The 22,726-nt window shown below is 33.9% G+C and overlaps 2 protein-coding genes across 3 annotated transcripts; one reads left to right on the forward strand and one right to left on the reverse strand.

Moving 5' to 3' along the window:
* Positions 1–8,087: 8,087 nt before the first annotated feature.
* LOC110865719 (coatomer subunit delta) lies at positions 8,088–14,859 on the forward strand. 2 transcript variants are annotated; one of them, XM_022115047.2, is made up of 12 exons: positions 8,088–8,272; positions 8,350–8,409; positions 8,520–8,559; positions 10,233–10,456; positions 10,652–10,894; positions 10,968–11,145; positions 11,626–11,921; positions 12,666–12,858; positions 12,939–13,092; positions 13,626–13,688; positions 13,762–13,858; positions 14,570–14,838. In XM_022115047.2, the coding sequence occupies exons 2-12, from the start codon at positions 8,407–8,409 to the stop codon at positions 14,657–14,659; spliced, it is 1,581 nt and encodes a 526-aa protein (XP_021970739.1). In that variant the 5' UTR covers positions 8,088–8,272; positions 8,350–8,406; the 3' UTR covers positions 14,660–14,838. The 2 variants fall into 2 exon arrangements, with proteins under 2 accessions (XP_021970739.1, XP_021970738.1); XM_022115046.2 differs by having other exon boundaries at positions 8,142–8,272; positions 8,338–8,409; positions 14,570–14,859.
* A 2,054-nt stretch (positions 14,860–16,913) lies between these two features.
* LOC110864098 (putative homeobox-leucine zipper protein ATHB-51) lies at positions 16,914–18,907 on the reverse strand. The gene is made up of 3 exons (XM_022113207.2): positions 18,658–18,907; positions 18,038–18,363; positions 16,914–17,411 (listed from the first exon to the last, which is right to left on the reverse strand). The coding sequence occupies exons 1-3, from the start codon at positions 18,761–18,763 to the stop codon at positions 17,160–17,162; spliced, it is 684 nt and encodes a 227-aa protein (XP_021968899.1). The 5' UTR covers positions 18,764–18,907; the 3' UTR covers positions 16,914–17,159.
* Between the last annotated feature and the right edge of the window lie 3,819 nt (positions 18,908–22,726).

A 22,726-nucleotide genomic window follows, 5' to 3' on the forward strand; every position in this document is an offset into this window, starting at 1 on the left:
CCATTCTAAGGACATCCAAAGGTGTTAGAGATCATACAACGAAGCTCGGTGTGTTCGGAAGCTCAAGGACCTCCTTCATCTTCTTTTAACCACCACTTTTATACTCTTGAACTCCCCTAGCCTTGAGCTAGTGGTAAGCACTTAGATCCTTGCATTTTACATATTGTTTAAGTGGTTAATGATGTTTAAAGATCAAAATGATAAGAACTCTAAAGAATCATAAACAAAGTCTTGAACATAAACTAACTTTGTGATGAAGTAGTGTTAAAATGGTTAAGAAATCATGATATTCTTGTGTTGTGATGCTTGTTGATTATTGTTTGCTAGTAGAAATGATATGGATCATCATATGGTCTTGCTAGATCATGATTAAAAACATGATCTAGCAAGAAGAGAAAGTTAGAAATGTGTAGGATGATGGAATCGTCCACACATAAACTATGAACTCGAATAAATAAATGATTTCTTGAAAAATAAAGATCAAAGTAGGTTATAATCTTGTAGATCTAAAGATCCATGAATTGTTTTTCGAAAGAACCAAGTGAAAAGTAGGAGTTTTGCTAAAACTTGGATCTTACATAAACTGAACACATTTTTAGTGGATAAACAAGTGTAGAAACACTTGTGTAATAAGAAGATTTCACAAAGAAATATTTTTAGAAAATATGACTAGAAGTTGTGAATAATCAAACTCTTTTAAAATGAAGTTTTAAAGGAACTAATCATATTTTTAAAGGTAACAAGACTTACTAAGTATGCTAGTAAGTTACTACACATTTTTATAAAGTTCCAAGTTCATAAGTTTATAGTTTATGCTTGTTTTTTACTAGTTTGGTAAATAAAGGTAGTGTATTGTTGATTGAGAATTGTTTGAATGAATTTTTGAAAAGAAAATGATATGCTAGTAAGCATGGACGCCTCCATTTACAAAGGAAACTCTGGCGAAGTTTTTCTAAAAATCCAACACTTAGAAAATATTTTCTAGTAAGTGTTTACAAACATATTTTAATCTTGTTTTCAAAATAAACTTCGCCATGATTTTATTACAAAAATACTAAGTGCCGGAGGTTGATTTTCGTAAATAAAATTTTGATAAATATATATTTTAAACTAAAACGCTTGTGTGATTGTTTGTTTATTTTATGAACTAGTTATATTATTTTTAGGATAAAATAATATAACTTATATATACACGATGAAATTACAACTCCAAAATAATAGCAAAACCCTCACGAAATAAATATTTAAGTTACGCAATTATTATTGCAATACGAAACGGTAAAACGTAACTTATATGATATTTCAGAAAAAATACTTTTACACGTATATTTTTGGTAAAATATTGTTTTGGAAAATCTATGAAGTAAAATATAATATTTTTGGGAAAAATATATATATTTTGAATTTAGATCTTTTAGACAAATAATTTAAATATATTTTTCTAAGTGGGACTTAAAATATTTTTTTTCGGAATTACAAGTGTACATGTATAAATACCCCCATCCTTGGGAAGGAAATACACATATAAAATACGTGAGAAGTGTGGATACGGAATAGTTGCCTAACTATTCTTCCTAAAAACAAAATACAAGTTAAAATAATTATTATTATTTTAACAAGAAGTCACAAACTTGGGATAATATCAAAGTAACGCAACTCGAAACACTAAACCCTAAGCCAAGGCACGACCCATTCGTCTAATAGGCATTAGTACGTGTAGGTTGTCGCGTAGCAGACCGAGTTTGGATTGACAATTCTATTTTAGGAGACGCACTTCTGTGAGTTCATGTCCCCCTTTTTCTCTTTACTGTTTTCAGTTTTATACTTCGGGGGTGAAATACATGCGACAATTATTACAAACATTTATTTACATGGTATGGTTAGCGTAGGGAGGGTTTTACTACTAGATCATGTGAGGGGTGGGTACAACACTTAAGGCCATCAATCCTCGTTGTTAGGACCGAGGGACATGAGTGATAGATCTATTTGGGTGTAGCGAGCCCACACCCATGAGGCCGGGGCGGCCCATAGAGGTGACTGTGTCTTACAGCCGAAGCCCGGTAACAAATTTTCTAGGTTTGAGTCTTCCTGCACCTTTTCACACATACCAGTGGCTTTGCAACCCATTGGTGATCTCTTTTTCCTTATTGCTACATACTAGGGACTTTTATTCATACATGAAAGGTTTATACATACTCACTTTTACATGAACTCGCTCAACTTTTGTTGATTTTTCAAACTACATGTATTTCCGGAAATTAATGGATCTGGCGATGTGTGCAGTCGTGTCAAGTTGCGTAGGGAATAATGATGTCATCCATGTTTAGGAGGTGTAACCCTTACCTGGACGGTTTACATGTCTTTATTCCACGTTTTTATCTAAGTCTTTTGTTGTGTCATATGAACATGTTTTAATTATGTCATGGTTGTATTTTGTTTTATGTGTCGACAATTTAAACAATGACGTAGTGGTAACTTTAAACTTAATGAATTGATGATCATCATGTGTTTTATTTTCATATAACATTGTTATGATTGTTGCTATGGTATTAAGAAGTCACACCAATTAAACCCACGCTTCCGCAAAAACCTGGGTGTGACAACCTCCAAGGTTGCAGCTCTTTTAACAGATCAGATTCATTAAAATGTTAATTACTATTAGTATCTACTTATCTAATAAATGGGGATTAAGGATAATGTCATAAAACAACACTCCTACAATCATAGACAGTTATTTTAAAAACGGTTATGTCAATTCGTGCAAAAATGATCACATCTTTATATTTAAAATTAAAATTGTTAACCAATAAAAGGATTTTATATTTAACTTTAAAATTGTAATCTTTTTGATTGAACTTTTTTAAACAATAACCAAGACTAATGGATATTTTTGCAACAATATTCATTGGGCCAAGACTAATGGAATTGTTTTGTTATTATTGAAACTGGTAAAAGTGAAATTGCAAAATTCTGATTTTGAAACTTTGAATATTCAATATTAAACCATAGTATTACAAAATTATGATTTTGAAAAATAATAAAAATAAAAAATTAAACATTACAATTAACACTTCCTAGAATATCTCGTTCTCTCGCCTTCTTCCATGCAATTTCATTTTTTGTTTTAATTCGTAGATCAGCTAGCATATCACATGTCTTCTGATCCTGTTTCAGCAAATTTGTAATAAACTCTTCTGCTTTTTCTTTAAACTCTGTTGGAGTAGAACAGACAACTTCATCCAGTAGTGCAATGCTACTCCAGGTTTGTTTATAATAATTATCACTACCCATAGCAACTTTTATGTTGAGTTCTTCAACGTTTCTCTGTTCTTGGAGTGACCAGGTTGAAAATTCGATTTTAAGATCAGTAGTATCCGACCAGTGGTAGAAGGTTTTCCTTGCCATTTAGGAAGAATGTGAGTGTTTTTGGACGATTTGTTTTAGGATGAAGGTTTTTTTTTTTTAAATTGAAGTGTTGATGTTTTCAAGTAAACTAAAAATGATCATTTATAGTGTTTAAAATGTTTGATAGGGTAAATGAAGAGACATCTCCTAATTATGATAACCTTTTTTTGAAGGTTTCAATTTTGTTCCTTGGTTTTCTACATATTTAATTTTACTTGTTTTCCCATGAAAACTCATTTTTCAAAAGTTTTGCATTAAAATAGTTGATAGGATAACTGAACAGCCATTTCCCATATACACGTTTTTGACTCTTAAATCATTACATGTACATGGTTTTTAAGTATAAATGTTTATTTAATGATTGCCTTTAAAGCTGACATTTGGCCTGTTACATATACTATATAATAGCATTGCCAAAAATTTTTTTTTTTCATCAAAACAGATTCATTCAGTGAAACAGAGGAGCAACTATTATTGTTTTGCCTTAGTTCTTATAAATATATTAAAATGGAGTCATATACTTTTGCAAAATCTGACGATTTCAAGCAACGCTTTATTAAACAAATCGAAGACCAAGTTTTGGCTGATAGGTCTACTCTTCAAGAGTTGAAGAGGTGTTTTAACGGACTGGAAGTTGGTCTGCTGACAAGAGACCAGGTTTCGAGGGACTTGAGGGCGATGCCGACTACTTCCGTTCGTGACCTGTGTGTTGCGAGTAATATAGAATGTGGAGAGAGAGACCTGGATTTCATGAGAAAGATCAATGAGATACATCGAGAGGTTCAGTGCTCCATGGAGTTGAAGTTAAAGTTTCTTGATTCTTGCTATTAGAGTTAGATGTGTTTGATTAGTTTTCTTTTTTATATGTAATTGCTACTTTCTTAATACTTCATATTTTATAAGTATTAATTTTTTTATCACAGTTTACTTTTACATCTTTTCATGAGTTTGAAGATAAAGAGACGGTGTTCCATTTTCGATAAATTAGAAAATATTTCATCTAAATTTTTTTTCTTAAGATTGTTGTTTGGTACCATGGATGATCTGTTTAATGTTCATTTACGTGCTGACTTTAACAATTTTGGAAGCGAAACAGTTTCAACAAACACGGGTAACTTTTTCCTTAATTTTAATTAAATTAAGATTGTTTGGTACTTGTAGATATTCTAGGGCTAAAGTTGAAAGCTACATTAGGGGCAACAGCACTCAATATGGTAGTCTTACAGACTCAAGTGTAGTTGTTTGATCAATTGATTCTAATGTTTTATTAGCACTTTATTGATTCTTTGTTAGTTACAGTGATGGTGATCATAGTATCCTACACATGGTTGTTGTGAGTCATCCACATATATATCAACATTTAATTTCTTAAATTCTTGCTTGTATGTATCTTAATTTGTTTCAGTCGTTAACTTTGTCTACGACCCTCCTACTTCTGTTTCACTATGCTGATTTTAGATATGGTTTTCGTCTTTTTTATTTTTTTTTTTGGTTTTGTTTTCAATGCACAATTTTGGTTTTGTCATAGGTTCTTCAAACACACACCGACTTGGTCTCAGCTAACCAACTTTCTAAGGAAAAGGAAAGATTGAATTTGAAGTTTACAAACAACAAAGTACAATGTACCAATTTCAATGCATGTAATAAAAGTATAAAAGACTAAGCCCATGATCTAATTGAAAACTGAATACCCTTTCCTTAAAAGAAGTAACTTGGAAAGATGTTATGAGATGCAATTGATTTTACTGCAAGAAAAAGAGAAGAAATTACCTGAATACCCTTTCCGGAGAGAAACTGCTACGACATCAATTGATTTGATTGATCGACCATCAGACCGTCCTTCAAAATCCATGTAAACCAATGAGCATTTGACTTGCACCTGAGGCAGATCCGTCAATTGATCCGACGATCCACCAGTACCGTCTCGTGACGTCCTTCTTTAATATAAAAAAACAAATCAAACACAACAGACGCACCACACCTTCAAAACTACACATCTACTTAAAAAGCCATATGATTCAATAATATATACCATGACAAATTATAGCCGACATTCATAGTTATAAAAGTATATTTTCAGAATTTGAAAGTTAAATTATAATTTTAACAAACAATTTCCCGGTTTATTGAATTTAATCAGTCAAAAACAATATTATAATCTATTTAAATGGTAAAACAAATTTCAGTAAAATTACTATCGTTGGACCAATTTAAAGTTGCATTACTATAACAGGTAATTATATTGGGAAGTGAGTAGTAACTAAAACAACTACCTCGCTTCCAATGTTGATAACCCAGATGAATTTTAGACAAGCCGACTTCTCATTTGTATTAAAAACTATAAAATTTCACATCGGTCCGAGCTATACAACAATATATAACACAAATCAAGAGAGTTTACAAAATGACAACATACCTCTTTTTTTCCTCTCATCGTCCTCTGAAGCATGATCTGAGTCATCATCTTTCTCGGCACATGTCACAAAACAAAAAATCACACCGAAACTCGATCAAATTAGACTGAAAATTGATTCGAAATCAATGGAAATTGACTGACATGATCAAACATTCAATTGACCAAACTAAAACTTGTGTAAAACAGTTCAAAACGTTCAAAATATTTGTAAAACTTATCAAAATCTCAGTCGAAACAATTCGTATAACAACTATAGTTATATAAAACTGTTAATCAATTTCTACAGATAATACATATCATTTAAAATATACAACCGAGCACAAATAGATCGAGTAATTTGAATGTATTGACTCAACTTCTTAATTAAACTCTTTAACAGAGGACTGAGTAGCATTAAGGGAAGCCTAATATATGCATATGAAAAAAGTAAACGAAATCCTAACAAACCAATGGCTGCCTTACAATACCATCAAAATACAAACAACAAACTGAAAATAACATGTAACAGAATTAAATTAAAGTTATAAAATATAACTCAAGAGGAGCACTTTAGACGTAGTTAGGCAGCCTTTGTTTTAGACGTTGACAGGTAAACAAAATAACTCAGCATTCCTTATTATCATGTCCTGTCACAGAATCATACAAGTTCCAATAATCAATTAGTCTTACATCAGATACAGTCTGCCTATGCAAGAGACATCAATTAATTTGAGCAAATAGAAAGAATCTTTAAATTACCTAAATACCTAATTTCATGAACTAAACTCTACGCAATTTTAATTATCAACAATTTTAATCAGCAATTTTAAAACAGAGATCTTGTACCTGATAGAAGACAGTTGACAGTAGAGCTCTATGAAAACACTACATCTAATGAAAAACCCCAAATTAGAACCCTAATTTCTAAAATACAGCAAATTACCACATTAAAGGATTACATACCAAGATTTGGCCCTTTTGAGTACACTTGAGAAACGTCCTCTTCTTCTAAACCTAGCAGCACACACCAAAACCTCACAAATCAACACAGTCCGAAGCGTTTGTATTCACCAAAACAGTCCGAAGCGTTTGTATTCACCAAATTTAGTAAGGATATTTCGCATCTGCAACGTTCTAACCAAATAGCTCCAAAATTAACATCTCTGCAACCTGACCACAATTTTCATTGCTCTTGTTTAAACCACATGAACATGTTCAATTAAGCAAATTCAGGCGATTCAATCGGTTCTTCTCAAAATACAACGGATCTATTCAATATTTCAAACCTATAATAAAAAAATCAACAGTTAGGTCAAAAATAAAGCTCAAATCCTTAACCTAATTAGAATCTATACTCTTAAATCAGTTAAATCTATTCAAAATAAATACCTCAAAACATCAAAATAAGTGCAAACAAACTTACAAACACACTTAAATCAGTTAAATCTATTCAAAATTTCAAACATATTTTGATAAATCAAATATCAGGCTAAAAATTAAAGCTCAAAACAGTTAGAATAAATACCTTAGGGTTTGTGGATCTACACATATATGAAACAAATTCAGCAATTGAAGGTCACCACCATCGTCGCTTCTGCAACCCGAAACACCGCCATCATCCTCTTCGTTACCAAATCTATACATGTCAGAATTCATCTTCTTGTTGATCTCTGAATCATTAGACCGTTGATCTCTGAATTCCTCTTCTTGTTCTCCGTCAGAATGAATTAGGGTTCTTGATTGACGCCCCTTTCTTTTCCGATATTTGAGAGAGAGAGGTGTTTAAATTTTGAAAATGGAGCCAAAACTATATTTGAAGTCAGGTTTGAAAATGGAGCCAAAACTATAGATTTATTTATATATTTATATATCCGAATTATGACATCATCAGATCCTACGTGGCATGGCTAGATGGTTGACACGTAGGCAAAATTAGGTCATCCTCTAAGCTCCTTTAATAGAGAGTATACATTTTATCACTTGTTACATATATAAAGTTTCCTTTTCTAACTTATACTACAGATAATATATTTACTTAAAACATATAAAAGTTTTTGTTCATTAACTTAACAAAAATACGCGATTGTGTTAACCTTTTTTCTGTTGACAACGTATTGCTAATACCGTGTCGGCACCCTAACAAATCGACTGATTCTTACCAAAAAAATATTTGAACGTGCTTGAACGAATTCTCTCCGTATGGCGCAGGGGAATCTCAATAGTTGATAATAACAATTTGAAACTTTTATCAATATATAGAAGTTTTGTGGTTAAAAAAAAAAAAAACAAGCAAGTGGGGTCATAACTAGAACCTAGTAACTACATAAGGGTGTAAATAATAATTTTATATTATTCCATCTTCTTAAAACCAAATCTCCCAATTTTTCCATAATTCAACCCATTACAGACGACAGTAACCGTTCATCCGCCGGATCTCCGCCCACTTCCGTCGCCGGAGCACTCAATTGAGCGGTGCGGTTCACTCTTTCCGATCTCTTAACATTATTACACGGATCTGACACTTTGATCTGTTTTAGTTTTGTCTGTAGGTTTACGCAAACACTTGCATTTGATCCAGTAGCTGTTCAATCTGAATACTCGACATAATGGTAATCAGTCTCATTAGATGTTTAAATTGAGTAATTGTTTACTTCGAATCTGAAATTGCATTGCGGTTTTGGCATCGGTTGTGATCTGGAAGTCTTTGTTTTGTATGTAGGTTGTTCTAGCAGCTTCCATTACCAGTAAATCTGGAAAAGGTGAGATCTTAATCTTGTTATGTGTATGTTTTAGATCCTTTAAGTAGAGCATATGTGATTGATATATGTGGTTTTTGTGCATTTTAAAGAGAGATTACAGTCAGTTAGAATTGTTTGGGGGTATTTAGTAGTGTTTTTTACTTCTTTTATGTTTGAAATGAGTGAAGATATTGTGATCTCCTCAAATTGAGTGAGAATTTTACGAATTTGATTAAGAGCATTTCCGAAGCATAATACAGAATTTCAGTTTGATAGTTTGGCTTGTTAGGCTATGCGGTATGGTAGAGGCCCATCCTTGGAGGATGATCCACCACGTAAGTGCCACGTAGGATGGGTGTGAGGATGGGGCAAAGGGGACGAAACTAAGGAAATGGGGGATCGGCCTAATATATATATATATATATATATATATATATATATAGGGCCAGGATCATTTCAGAACCATAAATATTTTCAGAACTCGCAGAACTCCTAATAAACAATCTTTTTATTTATATATTTTTATGTTTAGGATAATTTTATCATTGATTATGTGTATTTTTACAATTACATACATGTTAAGAGTAATTTTATCATTTTTTATATGTAATTTTATAATTACACATATGTAAACTAGTTTTTTTACATATATGTAATTAGTTATGACACATATATATAATTTTGGCAATTAAACATATGTAAACTACTTTTAACATGTATGTAATCAAAGAAATACATATAATAGATGATAAAAATATCCTAATTACAAAAACTTATATATAAAATGATTGTTTATTAGGAGTTCTGAAAGTTCTGTAGTTATTTAGAGTTCTGAAATGAACTCAACCCTATATATATATATATATATGAGTTGTAGTGCCCGTCTCCAACGTCGGGAGGGCGACGTTCAGGACGACACTGGGGGGGGGGGGGTGGAAATGGTGTTTGGGTCGGCGACGGGCCAGGCCGAGCCCCACACCGCATAGCCTTATTATTAGTCTTGTTTACTAGTGTAAGAACTTGTTTCTGTGTATGGCCCAAACTAAGATGCACCAGCGTCATCCATCTTCTATCATTTAACATTTTTGTTCTGGTTTGATGGGATCGCTGTTTGAGGCAATTGATACGTGTGCGTTATCTGGCTCTGGCGCATCCTAAGATGTAATTTATCCAATGCATGAATAGTTTGGTTATTTTTTTTTTTGTTTTTTTAGCCTCTTTTAAAGTCTATAGCAATAAAATGTAGCATGTGATAAAGTGTCTTAAAACTCGCTCGGTCGCTCTAGCATGATGAATACTTAACTAGATGCGAAGGCCTGTGTTCACTCACTAATTAAAGCTTGCAATTTCTGTACATTTAGCTAAAATCCATCAGAACTGTGCTTTATATGAGGAGATTGGCTTTACCCTAAGTGATGTTTCAACTTTCAACCCTAGAACTTGACTCTCCTTTAACGGAGACATCCCTCTAGACTCACGTTTTACTAGAATGTATATGAGATGCAGTGCAGTAGTAGTGGCCAGGTTTTGAACAAGTATCCATGAGCATGAGTTATGGCCTATGGCTCATACCAAATAGAAGTTAGTGGGGTAGCTTGTTTATAGGTTATCAAGTTCATTTGTATGTATGTCATGCTTAATGATATTGTAAACAGATATTGTTATTAACTAAGTGTTATATAATTCTTGTACAGCACTTGTTTCAAGGCAGTTTGTCGAAATGTCCCGAATCAGAATCGAGGGGCTTCTGGCAGCTTTTCCCAAATTGATTGGAAGTGGGAAACAGCATACCTATGTTGAGACTGAAAATGTGCGCTATGTGTACCAGCCAATGGAGGGTGTATATCTGCTGCTTGTGACTAACAAGCAAAGCAATATCCTTGAGGATCTTGATACACTGAGGCTTCTCTCTAAAGTCGTATCCTTTTTAGCATAAAACTAGTCATCTTCTTCTTTATATATTCCGGAATACTAAAATATTACCTTTTGTATAGTGTTTATACAAAGATGAAACTGGGAATTTTCAAAATTGATGCCTTCTATTGCTTCATATCCATGCAAATAATAATACATCATAGGCTACAGTTCTAGTGCTTTCCTTAACTAGACATAGGTCCCTGAGTATTCTGCTTCTTTAGATGAAGAAGGTATTTGCAAGAACGCATTTGAGCTGATTTTTGCTTTCGACGAAGTGATTTCTCTCGGACACAAGGAGAACGTGACTGTTGCACAAGTCCGGCAATACTGTGAGATGGAGAGTCACGAAGAGAGATTGCACAAATTGGTATTGCAAAGCAAGATCAATGAAACCAAGGATGTAATGAAGCGTAAAGCTAACGAGATTGATAAAAGCAAGGTAAGGTCATTAGATTTTTATTGCCATTTCTTTTCTATTGCTGTTACAACAAGTTTGTGTGAAACTTCGGCAGATCGAGAGGGGCAAATTGGAAAAAGGTGGCTATTCAGCTCTTCAATCAATGAGTTCAATGGGAAGAATGGATAGTGGTTTTAGCAATGATATGGGTATATCGAGTGGTAATACCTTTGGAAGTGGTTCTGGATTCGGAATAACCTCTGAAGTGGACTCCTTCTCAACCAAGTCTAAAGGTCAGGAAATGCAAAAAAATAAATAAAATGAAAAATTTCTTTTAAAGTTTAGTATTGTTAAGACTATGAAGATGACATTTCATTAACTAATAGCATGGTTGTAAAATTCCCGACTAGCCTCCGATTTGTCGCCCAAGTAATTTTTATTTAATCGGCCAATTAATAAGTAGGTGGACAATAGTGGTCAAAGCCTGTCCCAATTGGCCAAAAATCGGTGGCAGCCTAGCGATTCCGGCCAGATTCTTGACCAAAACCTGTAAATACCGGCAATGAATCCTATCTACTTGAAAATATGGGTCGAAGAAGGTGTTAAAACACGTGTACTTAAAAGTTACATATAAAAATTTGTGTGCATACATATAAAACTGAAAATTAAATAAAATCCCATTCCGATTAATCGCTAGTCGGTACCTCAACGGCCGACGCCTAGTGATTATTACAACACTGACTACTAGTGATATGTATGTTGATTCCTCTCAGGTCGTCCATCTGCGGCGGTTACTGCTCCAGCGAAAGGAATGGGTATGAAGCTCGGCAAATCACAAAGGGCGAACCAGTTCTTGGAATCACTGAAAGCCGAAGGTGAAGTTATTGTTGAGGACGTAAGACCAAGCAAAGCTGCTGCTGCTCCACCACCAACTGATCCCGTCACTTTGACGGTTGAAGAGAAGATTAATGTGGCACTTAAGAGAGACGGTGGTCTCGCCAACTTCGATGTGCAGGGAACTTTGTCTCTCCAAGTACTTAACCAGGATGATGGTTTTATCCAAGTTCAGGTTCTCATTCTACTACCACTTTAATTATACCTTAGATTATGTTACTTTTAGGTAGGGGTGTGCATGGGTCAGTTTGGGTCAGTTTTGGCCCAAAACTATAGCCATAATCGCAATGTCGGTTAATAGATAACCAAAACCATAATCGACCGGTTATGGTGGTTTCGGTTAACTGATTTTGAAGGTAATAGCGGGTCGGTTAACCGTGAATTTCGGCCTAGCTAAAAATGGCTCAATTTTATTTTGACCCGGGAATAAATTGTTATCACACATTTCTATATATTAGTATATTACATAGAATTTCTATATATTAGTGTAGTACATAGAATTAAAAATACATATAATCTATAATGTAAATATCAATTGTTACTGAATATTCAAACAAAACGATATGATACAATTCGTAAATTCAAACAAACATTCAACCAAAACATATATGATATAACCCATCTATTCTAACAAACGTTCAACACTTCAACTAAAAACATAAAATATTGAAAAAATGGTGAAAAGTCTAAAATCTGACAAAGATTTTGCATGTTGGTTTGGAAAAGTTGATAACCATAACCCACCCGCTACTTTCGGTTTTTAGAAAAACAATTAACCGATCCCACTGGTTTTTTATTTAATTTGGTATTTGGTTTTGTCGGTTAATTCGGTTATGGTCGGTTAATTCGCTTAATGCTTAAGTTTTAAAGCGGTAGATTATTGTGGGCTCTTTAAAGACAAGTTTGTTATGATGTACAGATTGAAAGTGCTGGTAATCCAGAGATCAAATTCAAGACACATCCTAACATCAACAAAGAGTTGTTCTCCAGTGAAAATATTCTAGGATCCAAAGACCCTAACAGGCCATTTCCCGCTGGCCAGTCTGGTGACGGTCTTGGTCTCCTCAAGTGGAGAATGCAAAGTAAAGATGAGTCAGCTGTGCCATTGACTAGTAAGTTTCTATCATATATTTTCTTTGTTTTATCTGTATGTTTTTATATACTTTGTTTTGAGTTCAATTCCGTGTGTCAGTTAACTGCTGGCCTTCCGTTTCTGGAAATGAAACCTATGTTAGCATAGAATATGAAGCTTCGTCAATGTTTGATTTACAAAATGTGGTTATTTCTGTTCCTCTTCCCGCTCTTAGAGAGGCACCAAATGTTAGACAGGTCGATGGGGAATGGAGGTGAGTTCTTAGCCTATGTTATAATAATTGTCTGGTTACACTTTTATTGATTGATGATGTTACACAACCACGTACAAATCGTTTTTTTTTTTCAAAAACCGGTTTCGGTTATTAACCGAACCGGTTTTTTTCATCCAAAACGAAAACCGGTTTTTTCTATAACCGGTTTCGGTTACTAACCGGTTTTTCAAGTCCAAAACCATAACCATAACAGGTGTAACCGGTTGGGATCAGTTTTTAACTGGTTTTTGCCAAAAAAAAACCGGTTTTTTAAAACCGGTTTCGGTTATTAACCGGTTTTTCAGATCAAGAATCCTAACCAGTCTACAACCGGCGGTTCGGTTCGGTTGTAAAACCCATTATAAAAAAACCGGTTAAAAAAAAACGGTTTCGGTTTTTTTCCCGGTTTCGGTTCTAAAACCGGTTTGTACACGTCTAGGTACATACATGTAACGTCATTTCCTCCTACTAAACTTATAAAGTCAGAATTAAGGTATTCATTCATAAGAGTTTTTTTTTCTTACCAAATGCAGGTTTGATTCTAGAAATTCGATACTAGAGTGGTCTATACTTCTCATTGATAACTCCAACCGCAGGCAAGTGCACATCATTTTAAATTATGGTTTCCTTGATTTGATACATGAGTACTAATAATATACCATTGTGTAGTGGCTCGATGGAGTTTGTTGTTCCTCCAGCCGATACCTCGGTCTTCTTCCCCATTTCTGTGCGGTTTTCAGCAACTAGTACTTTCAGTGACATGAAGGTATACATTCTGCCCAAAATTTCTTTGAAGAGTAAACTGCCAAAATGGTCCTTGAGGTTTGGTCACTTTTGCCACTTTAGTCCAAAACTCAAACCTTTTGAATCTGAGTCCTGGTGGTTTCAATTTTGTTGCCATTTTCATCCAAAATCAAAATCTTGTCAGATTTTTCAGTTAACATTCAGCTTTTTGTCTTTTTTCCTCCATTTTAATAAAGGGCAAAATGGTATCAGACCATTTTCCCCTTCATTAAAAGGGAAGAAAAAGACAAAAAAAAATTTGATGTTAACTGAAAAATCTGACCAGATTTTGCTTTTAGATGAAAATGGCTACAAAATTGAAACCTCAGGGACCCAGATTCAAAAGGTTTGAGTTTTGGACTAAAGTGACAAAAGTGACCAAACCTCAGGGACCATTTTGGCAGTTTACTCTTTCTTTGAATGATAGTTTGATTCCCTTCATATGTAAGGCCAACACTTTTTCGTCAATCCTCTTTAAATATTGTAGACTATCAATTATCAATTTCTGACAAGGATGTTAAAGAAAACTATATTACCCGTAAAAATTTTGAGTTTGTTCTCTTAATTGAATGATATTAAGGGCGGCTTTTGACACATTTGTCCTATTTACAGATTTTTTTATTTGACCTGTTATAAACTCGGCACAGTCACTAGAAATGTTCGCGTCGAGTAACTGGAATTTAAATATTTGCAGGTTGCAAGCATTGTCCCGCTAAAGGGTGGAGCTCCTCCCAAGTTTTCTCAGAGGACTCAACTAGTAACCGAGAGTTACCAAGTCATGTGATCCATGTTTTTGTCATTCAGAGTGAATCTACCAGTCCTTGGCTTCTGAATTTTATCTACATAGACACGCTTTTTGTTCGCTTTTAATCATCATATGATAATATATATTTTCGAATTTTAATCAAGTGATCCAAAACATACTACTGATTCAAATTTTGTTAATTGTTTTTTGTTACTAAATAATGGATGTTGCTATGAATTCATGTGTGGTGTCAAAATGATTGGCTCCTGTTATAGCAGTAGTGGTGTAAATGAGCCGAGTCTAGTCCGAGCTTGCCTAAGATAGAGCTCGACCTCAGCTCCTTTAGAGCTCAATTTTTAAAGCTCGAGCTTGACATGAGAGTACTTTTCAAGCTCAACCTTGGTTGGGCTTTGATTTTTTGTTATTACTAATATTGATATTTTTATATATATTTATGATTTTTTTTTTTATTTTTATTATACAACGTAATATATAAGAGTTGATTACTCTAGTTTTTCAAAAGTAAAACCTTTGGGTCCAAGGGTTTCAAGTAAAAAGTTGGGATTTATAGTTTATTTTTGTAATATTGTTGGGTATTAAGATTTAAGCCTAAGTGCCTAACCCTAGTTAAAAACAAACGAAAACGCAAGGGTATTTTTGTCATTATACTACAATATTTAACCTATATACATTTAGACTCTTTTTTTTTCTTTTTGTGAAATGACAGGGCAAAGATAAAATCAAAACCCACTTGGGTTGGGAAAACTCGTGAAAACTTTATGTAACACTGTTTTTGTTTTATATAAAATTTTTAGGGTGTGTATTATAAGTAATTTCAAGCGTTATAAGAAAAAAAAAAGCGCCTAAGGATTTAAAAAAAAGAAAAGAAATAATAGCAGGTGTAACATAAAACAAAAGCGTATGTTACATATGTAACAAGTAAACTTATTTAAAAATAAAATAAAATTTCTTTGGCTCTTTTTTGTTTTTACCTCAAAATGCTTGAAAATATGTATATTATTTGCCCTAAAATTTGTATAAAAATGGTTTGTTATATAGGGTTTTCATGGGTGTTTTCAACTCAAGTAGATCCAAACTTCATAACTGAAATACCCATGTGTTAAATATTAACAGAAATATATATTGAGGGATCACTCTAAATAGACTCATAATCTTCTATAACAAGTCTATAATCATCTCAGTAGTCTTCAAAGCATTTCTTCTTTCTCGGTGCCAAGTTTTCGTGTTTAAATGTTGATTGATTATCGCTCTGAATCATTTAAGTGTTTTAATATTGGGACATTCTCGTTGTGAAAATGTTTATTCTAGTAAATTATTAAAAAAAAAGGGTTATTGGATTTAATCACCTCCAACTATTACTATTGGCTATTGGTTGTTGTCACCCCCAACTATCACTTTGACGCCCGTCACCCCTAACTTAACACTTAATGTGTTCTGTTACCACGTCGTTAACTGATAACTAACTTTTGATGTTTTTTTAACTTTTGGGGGTGTCTTGGGGATCTCAGGAAGGTTTTAGGGATCTTTAGACACCCCCAAAAGTATAGTAACAAGCTCAAAAGTTAGCGATCAGTTAACGACGTGGTGACAGAACAAAGTAAATGTTAAGTTGGGGGTGGCGGGTGTTAAAGTGATAGTTGAAGGTAGCAGCAGCTAATAGCTAATAGTTAGTGGTGATAAAATCCAATAACCAAAAAAAAAAAAGAAAGAAAAAAAAAACATGCATTTATAGTTCTTGTTGTAGTAAGTTGCTAAGACTTTATTGATATTTACCGAGCATGTTTCACATATACCTACATAATTGCTCTCTTACATTAAAGCTATATTACAAGTTGTAAAATGTTACTTTCATAATTTACTTTCTATTTAAAATTCTTGAGTGTCACCGACAAAAGTATAGTCCTTTGTTTTATATAGATAAATGTTGGTCGAGTAGTCAGCCTTTGGACATAGCTCCGAAAGGGTGAGTTTACATGTGGAAAGCAGTTAGCCGTTAAAAAAATGTTGTTTGGAAGCAGATTGATTGCGCAGCTCGTATTCTCTTTTTCTTTTAGTTTGTGAATTTATGCTGAATATTATTAGTTTTTACCAGGGTTTGCTAAATGTAAAAAAAGCAAAAAACTTAATATTTTATAATTTAAAAGAGGGTACGGCATATAAAAACAAAAGATTAAAAGGGTACATTTAACCAATTGCGTGGTGATACATTAACAAAAACCTTTAAACAAAGGAGGGGGAGGTGTTGGGTTCAAGTCCCATAGACAACAGAGAATAAAAGAAATTTGTCGTTAAAAAAAGAGGTACGTTTAGCACACCTCTGTTAGAATAGTGTGGTTCAAAAGCGTAACTAGAAACTTATCTGAATTTTACAATCAGTTAGTGTAGAAGCGCTTAACTTAAATCTGGCCTAATGTTTGGACTCGACTCACTGAGTCTGACCAATAACTACATAAATAACACTCCTTAAGCTAATGAAGCTGGTAACAACTAAAACTAAATAAGTAAACTAACTATGGTTTCATGGATAAGAAGGAAGACCAGCCCAGTTGGAATAAGATGAAGTGTGCATTGCAGCCCTATCATAGTTGAGCATATAGTTGCAGTCAGCGGCAGCCACGGCCCGGTTAGAGTGGTTGCTGGAACTGCGAATGGCAGCCATTGGTGTGCTTTCAACGGTCTCTTCCCCGGACATGTCTGTGTATCCTGTTGTTGATACTTCTGCTTGTTTGTTGATGACATGTTCTTTGAGTATGGTTCTCAATGCTAGCACCTTCATCAATTAAGGGGTCCGGTCAATGTTGAAGTTAACCAAAGAAGGGAAAATGTCACAGAATAGTAACCAAGTTTTAAAAGTATTGTATTTAAGTCACTCGTATTTTTTTGTCGCAATTAGATAACTTAACATTCAAATCGAGTCATGTCCTTTTTTTCATGTGTCAAGAAAAAAATGAAGCACAAGATGCTGAGGTCGGATTATTTTAATATATGAAATTATATTTATTAAAAATTAAAACACTTTAATACATTAAATATTAGAAAAACAAGTTACAATCCACGTCATCACTCGACGTTAGCATCAAATAAAAGAGAAAAAACAAACAAAAATCCACATCACCATGGTTACCTATGAAATAGATGAAAAAACCTTTAATTTTAATGAAAAATGAATGTTGAGCGACCAGATTTAAACACTTCTGAAACTTGAGTGACCTAATTGAAACACTTTTAAAACTTGGTTACTATTCTACAAAGAATGTGTCAATGAAATGAAATGAAGTTAAAAACATCCTTGTTGCATCCAGTAAATAAAAAAAAAAAAAATCCCTGACTAAAAGTTTTGGTTCCGCGAGTGAAATCAATCAATCATGACATGCACATACATACATTCATACGTACCTCATCTTGAAGTTTTTGCTTCTCTCTAAAGACAGCTTCAAACTCTTGTTTAAGTGTATCATACAAGCGCTCGAGCTGCTTAGCCTTCCAACGAGCACGTCGGTTCTGGAACCAAACCGCAACTTGTCTTGGCTGCAACCCAAGTTCATGTGCAAGCTTCATCTTTCTATCAGGGTCCAGTTTTATCTCCTCCTGGAAACTGTTTTCCAATGCCTCCAGTTGCTCACTTGTCAATCTTTTCTTCTTATCCTGATTGTTGCCATCATAATCAAACTGGTTCACTTCCATCATTGGTAAAGATGCCTGCTTCATCTCTCCACCCACTCCTGTTATCATTCTATCAAAAGTTAACACATTGTATCCAAAACTCACACATGCTTTAACATTTATGTTAAAAAAAAGTTATCATAGTTTCATCCGGATATTTTAGAACATTTTGGATTTATATCGAGCCGGATGTCTCACTGTAAGCAGCCTCTCTATTCCTACGGAGTAAGACTGTCTACATCTTACCCTCCTCAGACTGTCTATAATATTGTACACAAACCATGGTTTTGAAGGAATGTAACCATAAAGGAAAAAGAAAATGCACTCATATATATAACGACCGGATGAATTACCAGGAGGGTATAGGTATGGATCAGTGTTATAGTTATAAAGAAAGGCGAAAGAACTTTGCGACGGCCTAGGAATAAACGGTACAGGGTTGCAGCTATTCCACTCCATTTTGAGCACCCTCTTCTTTTTTCTCACACTACTGTGGTTGTAGGGTTTTGTGGTGTATCAAACTTAAGCAAGCAAGTTATGATATATATATATGCACAACACATATATGTGTTTTTGTGTGTGTGAATGTTGGTAGACAATATGTTTAAGACACATAAACACCAGCAGGGGCAGAACTATAGTTACAGGAGCCGTAGCACGGGCTATGGCTCAACCCTGTATTCGTAGTTTTTTTCCCGGTTTTATACAAAGAATACCCCTAAAAATACGAGGATACCCCTAACAAAAAAAATAGGATATTTGATATTACTAAAATTCCATTTTTCTATAAGCCCAAACATTTTTTACAACTCGAAAACTTGTAGAATAATTAAGCCCGAATGATAAAATAAGCCTATAAATCATATATGTTTTATGTTTAGATAAGTTAAATTTTACAAAAAAAAGTTATAATATCCCGTTTTCGTTGTTATTTATAAACTAGGTACTTGAATTCTTTGATGTTGAAGGTTGATTACTCAATTCCTTTATTATCAGTGGCGGACCCAGGACTTTTTCCCTGGGGGTGCGGAAATTTTTTAAAGATTTTAGACCCCTAGCTCTATAAAAAAAATCGGTTCATAGCGGGTCGGGTCGGGTCATGTAAAACAAGTAAACACAAACAATCAAAGTTTCATAGCCAGTCAAATCAGATCGGGTCGGGCCTCCAAAAATCAATATAATCAATAAGAGATTAAGAAATAACAAACCCATCCTATAAACTAGAACAACCCCAAATTACCTCAAAATACATAAAAGTTTAAACTTTTTTAACCTATCCTAAAATCCTATTATCTCATAACTCTTGAACAAAATCGTATAAACATCAAAATAACAAAAAAAAAAAAAAAAAAAACATGTACCTGCCTGGGGCGGCTTGAATTAGCCAGTTTGCAGTCACCAAACGGAATTATGCTGTCGCTCGGCGCTGAAGTGAGGCAGAGGGATGACGGGAGTCGCTGGCTAGTGGCAGCGATTTGGGGTTTTTTTTTTTTATTTTTATTTTTATTATGTGGACTGATGTTGTTTAACAAAACTAGTAGTTGGGTTAGGCTTGAATGGGTATTAAGTTATTGGGCTTGATGAATTGAATTTAAGTTTTATTAAAGGGGTTAATGGGCTAACTTGTGTAGATAATTTGATCGGGTTTCAATCCGTGTTCACAATTTTTTTATATAAATTCCTGACATTTTTTCTAAGGGGTACGGACGAAAATTTTCAAAGGGCGCGGTCTGACTTTTCCAAGGGGTGCGGTCGGAATTTTTCAAGGGGTTCGTACGAAAATTTCCAAGGGATGCGGTCGGGATTTTTGCGAAAAATACCACTAGTTTTTTTTTTCAGGGGTGCGGCCGCCCACCCACCTCATAAGGTGGGTACGCCCCTGTTTATTATTGTGCGGTCAAAAAAGTAACTTTTGATAAAGTAAAAAACGACGATGTTATGGAACGATTTCAAGCTATGAAAAAAAGAAGAGGACAAATACATTAGATATTTGTTTTACTTTTTCTATTATCGTTTTTTTATTATTGTATGATTGCACGGTAAAAAAAATCCGGAATACCCCTAAATTAATGGGCTAGCTCCGCCACTAAACACTAGGGGGTTTGTGATGTGCAGGAGAAGAAGTTAAAAGGGGTAATAAGTTGGGATGTGGAAGGTCACAATCTGGTCCCTAATGGGTGGTTCTTGAGCTTGTCTGCATGGCTACATGTATCATGCATGATCATAGACTGACAATATGCCTTCACTTTTTATGCCCCCTCTGACTCCAGCTATACTGCAGTCGGACCACTTACCACCTTTTATATCTTTGTCTCCTAATCATAGAACGTTGGGATATAAACAAACGTAGGAAGAGACGAGCAACATGGATGTGGCTTCTTAACAGGCTAACATGTAATGAGTACTCACACTTCATATGTTCATAAAAAGAGATCCAAGTGTGAAATAGATCATCATTAGTAGTTGGGTAAACCGTAAAGTGTAAACACAAACAGGCGTCTGGTCTAGCGGTTTCCAAGTGTGTAAAATAATGTCTCTCTTAAAGAGATCGAGGATTCAAGTCCCAGAATGAACATTAATGTAGACTAGATTGTTGTTAAAAAATGTAGTTTGTGTAAGCAAGTGTCAACTATTAGTAGCTTTTATATTAACATTGTCGGCTTTTTTTTTTTTTTTTTTTTTTTTTTTTGGCTATTTAGAGGATTAATCAATCTTTTTAAGTTTTATTTAAAATTAAATTATATTCTACTTTTTTTTATATTTTAATAGAGTTTTTGAGAGGTAATTATAGAGAGATAAATCAATCTTTGTATTTTATTGAACACAAATTTAACATTACATTAATGTAACATAAGATATCTAAAGCTTGCAATTACTTAACAATATTAGTTAATAATAGTAGATAGAAAGTCAACAGAAAAGCCATGATAAAACTCTGTAATGGACAACAGAATGAAATGGATCATTCTATTCCATTGTGATGTTTGATTACTCAAATGTAAATAGAATGAATCATTATTTTGTATAATTTGATACACAAAAAAGACGAAGTAACGAAACACAATTTGTTAAAAGCGAAAAAAAATATAATTGCCTCAACAACAACAACTATAATAATGGTAACAAATAAAAAATAAAAAAAAAAACAACAACAATAATAACAATAATAATAATAATAATAATAATAATAATAATAATAATAATAATAATAATAATAATAATAATAATAATAATAATTTTTCTTTCCATTCCTTGAAGGAATGAAAAAAACACCACCTTACCAAGAAATGCAAATTCTTATATTTGGAAGAAGTTACATTCCTTGTGGAATGCTTCATTCCATTACCAATGGTAACCAAACATGGTTTTTTTTTTCATTCCATCACAATGATCCATTCCATTTCGCATTCAATTCCTTCATACCAAACGCTACCATAGTATTACTTTCTAAGTTGAACGAGAGTAGTAACATGAAACTTGAACCAAAGGGTGTAACTCATACGGATGATAATCCTTCGTTCAAGATATCAACAAACTAAACAACACTATGCACACAATGAATTCCAAGGCTCGACTCAATCATGTCTAATATATAATGTAATGTGTTTATTGCGTTAATGAAACACAAGATTGACTACCAAATATGTAGCACCAATGTTTTCACACATAAGGTATGTGGACTAGGAAGAGGGATATGTAACCCATGAAGAACTAAATTAATCCCTAAGTCTCCCTAAGACAAGCCCATTGTATAGGATCATGTAACTATCATTGATGTGAAAGATGCAAAACATCATCAGAATAGGTAGCATTTATTCCCAAGAAATCACTCAAACGCCCTATGTCTTTGAGTACAATTTGAGAATAAGCACTTATGAGATCTGCAACAACGTCAAAGAACTCTCGGCGATAATGAAAGCATCCACATATACCAGTACATAAAAGTAATAGAATCCTAATAATTGATAGAAGAAATGGGAGTATTTGAAACACCATGAGCGAAGCCAAAGCTAAAGAAAGCAGCTAATAGCTTGGAAAACAAATCTTGATGAGTATGCTTGAGTGCATAGAACGCATGTGGTAACAAATTTAATAGGTTGTGCCATATACTCAATTTTAGACAAGTCATTGTGAAAAGATGCATTGTTAACATGGGCCTACTTAATATGCCATTCTCGTGAAAAAGCAATTGATGAAATCACTCTAACAATGGTTGGTTAGATAATTAGTTTAATCACCATATCAAATGAAAGCATCGCAAACCTTTGGAATTCAACGTTGGTGACCTTGTACTTCTCAAGGTATCCCCTTGGAAGGGTGTAGTTCGATTTGGTAAGAAAGGGAAACTCGTCCCTCGCTACGTAGGTCCTTTCAAGATTCTCGAAAGGATTCGCAAGGTAGCGTATCGACTGGATCAACCTC

This window comes from Helianthus annuus, chromosome 6 (assembly GCF_002127325.2).
Source record: "Helianthus annuus cultivar XRQ/B chromosome 6, HanXRQr2.0-SUNRISE, whole genome shotgun sequence".
Classification (NCBI taxonomy): Eukaryota; Viridiplantae; Streptophyta; class Magnoliopsida; order Asterales; family Asteraceae; genus Helianthus; species Helianthus annuus.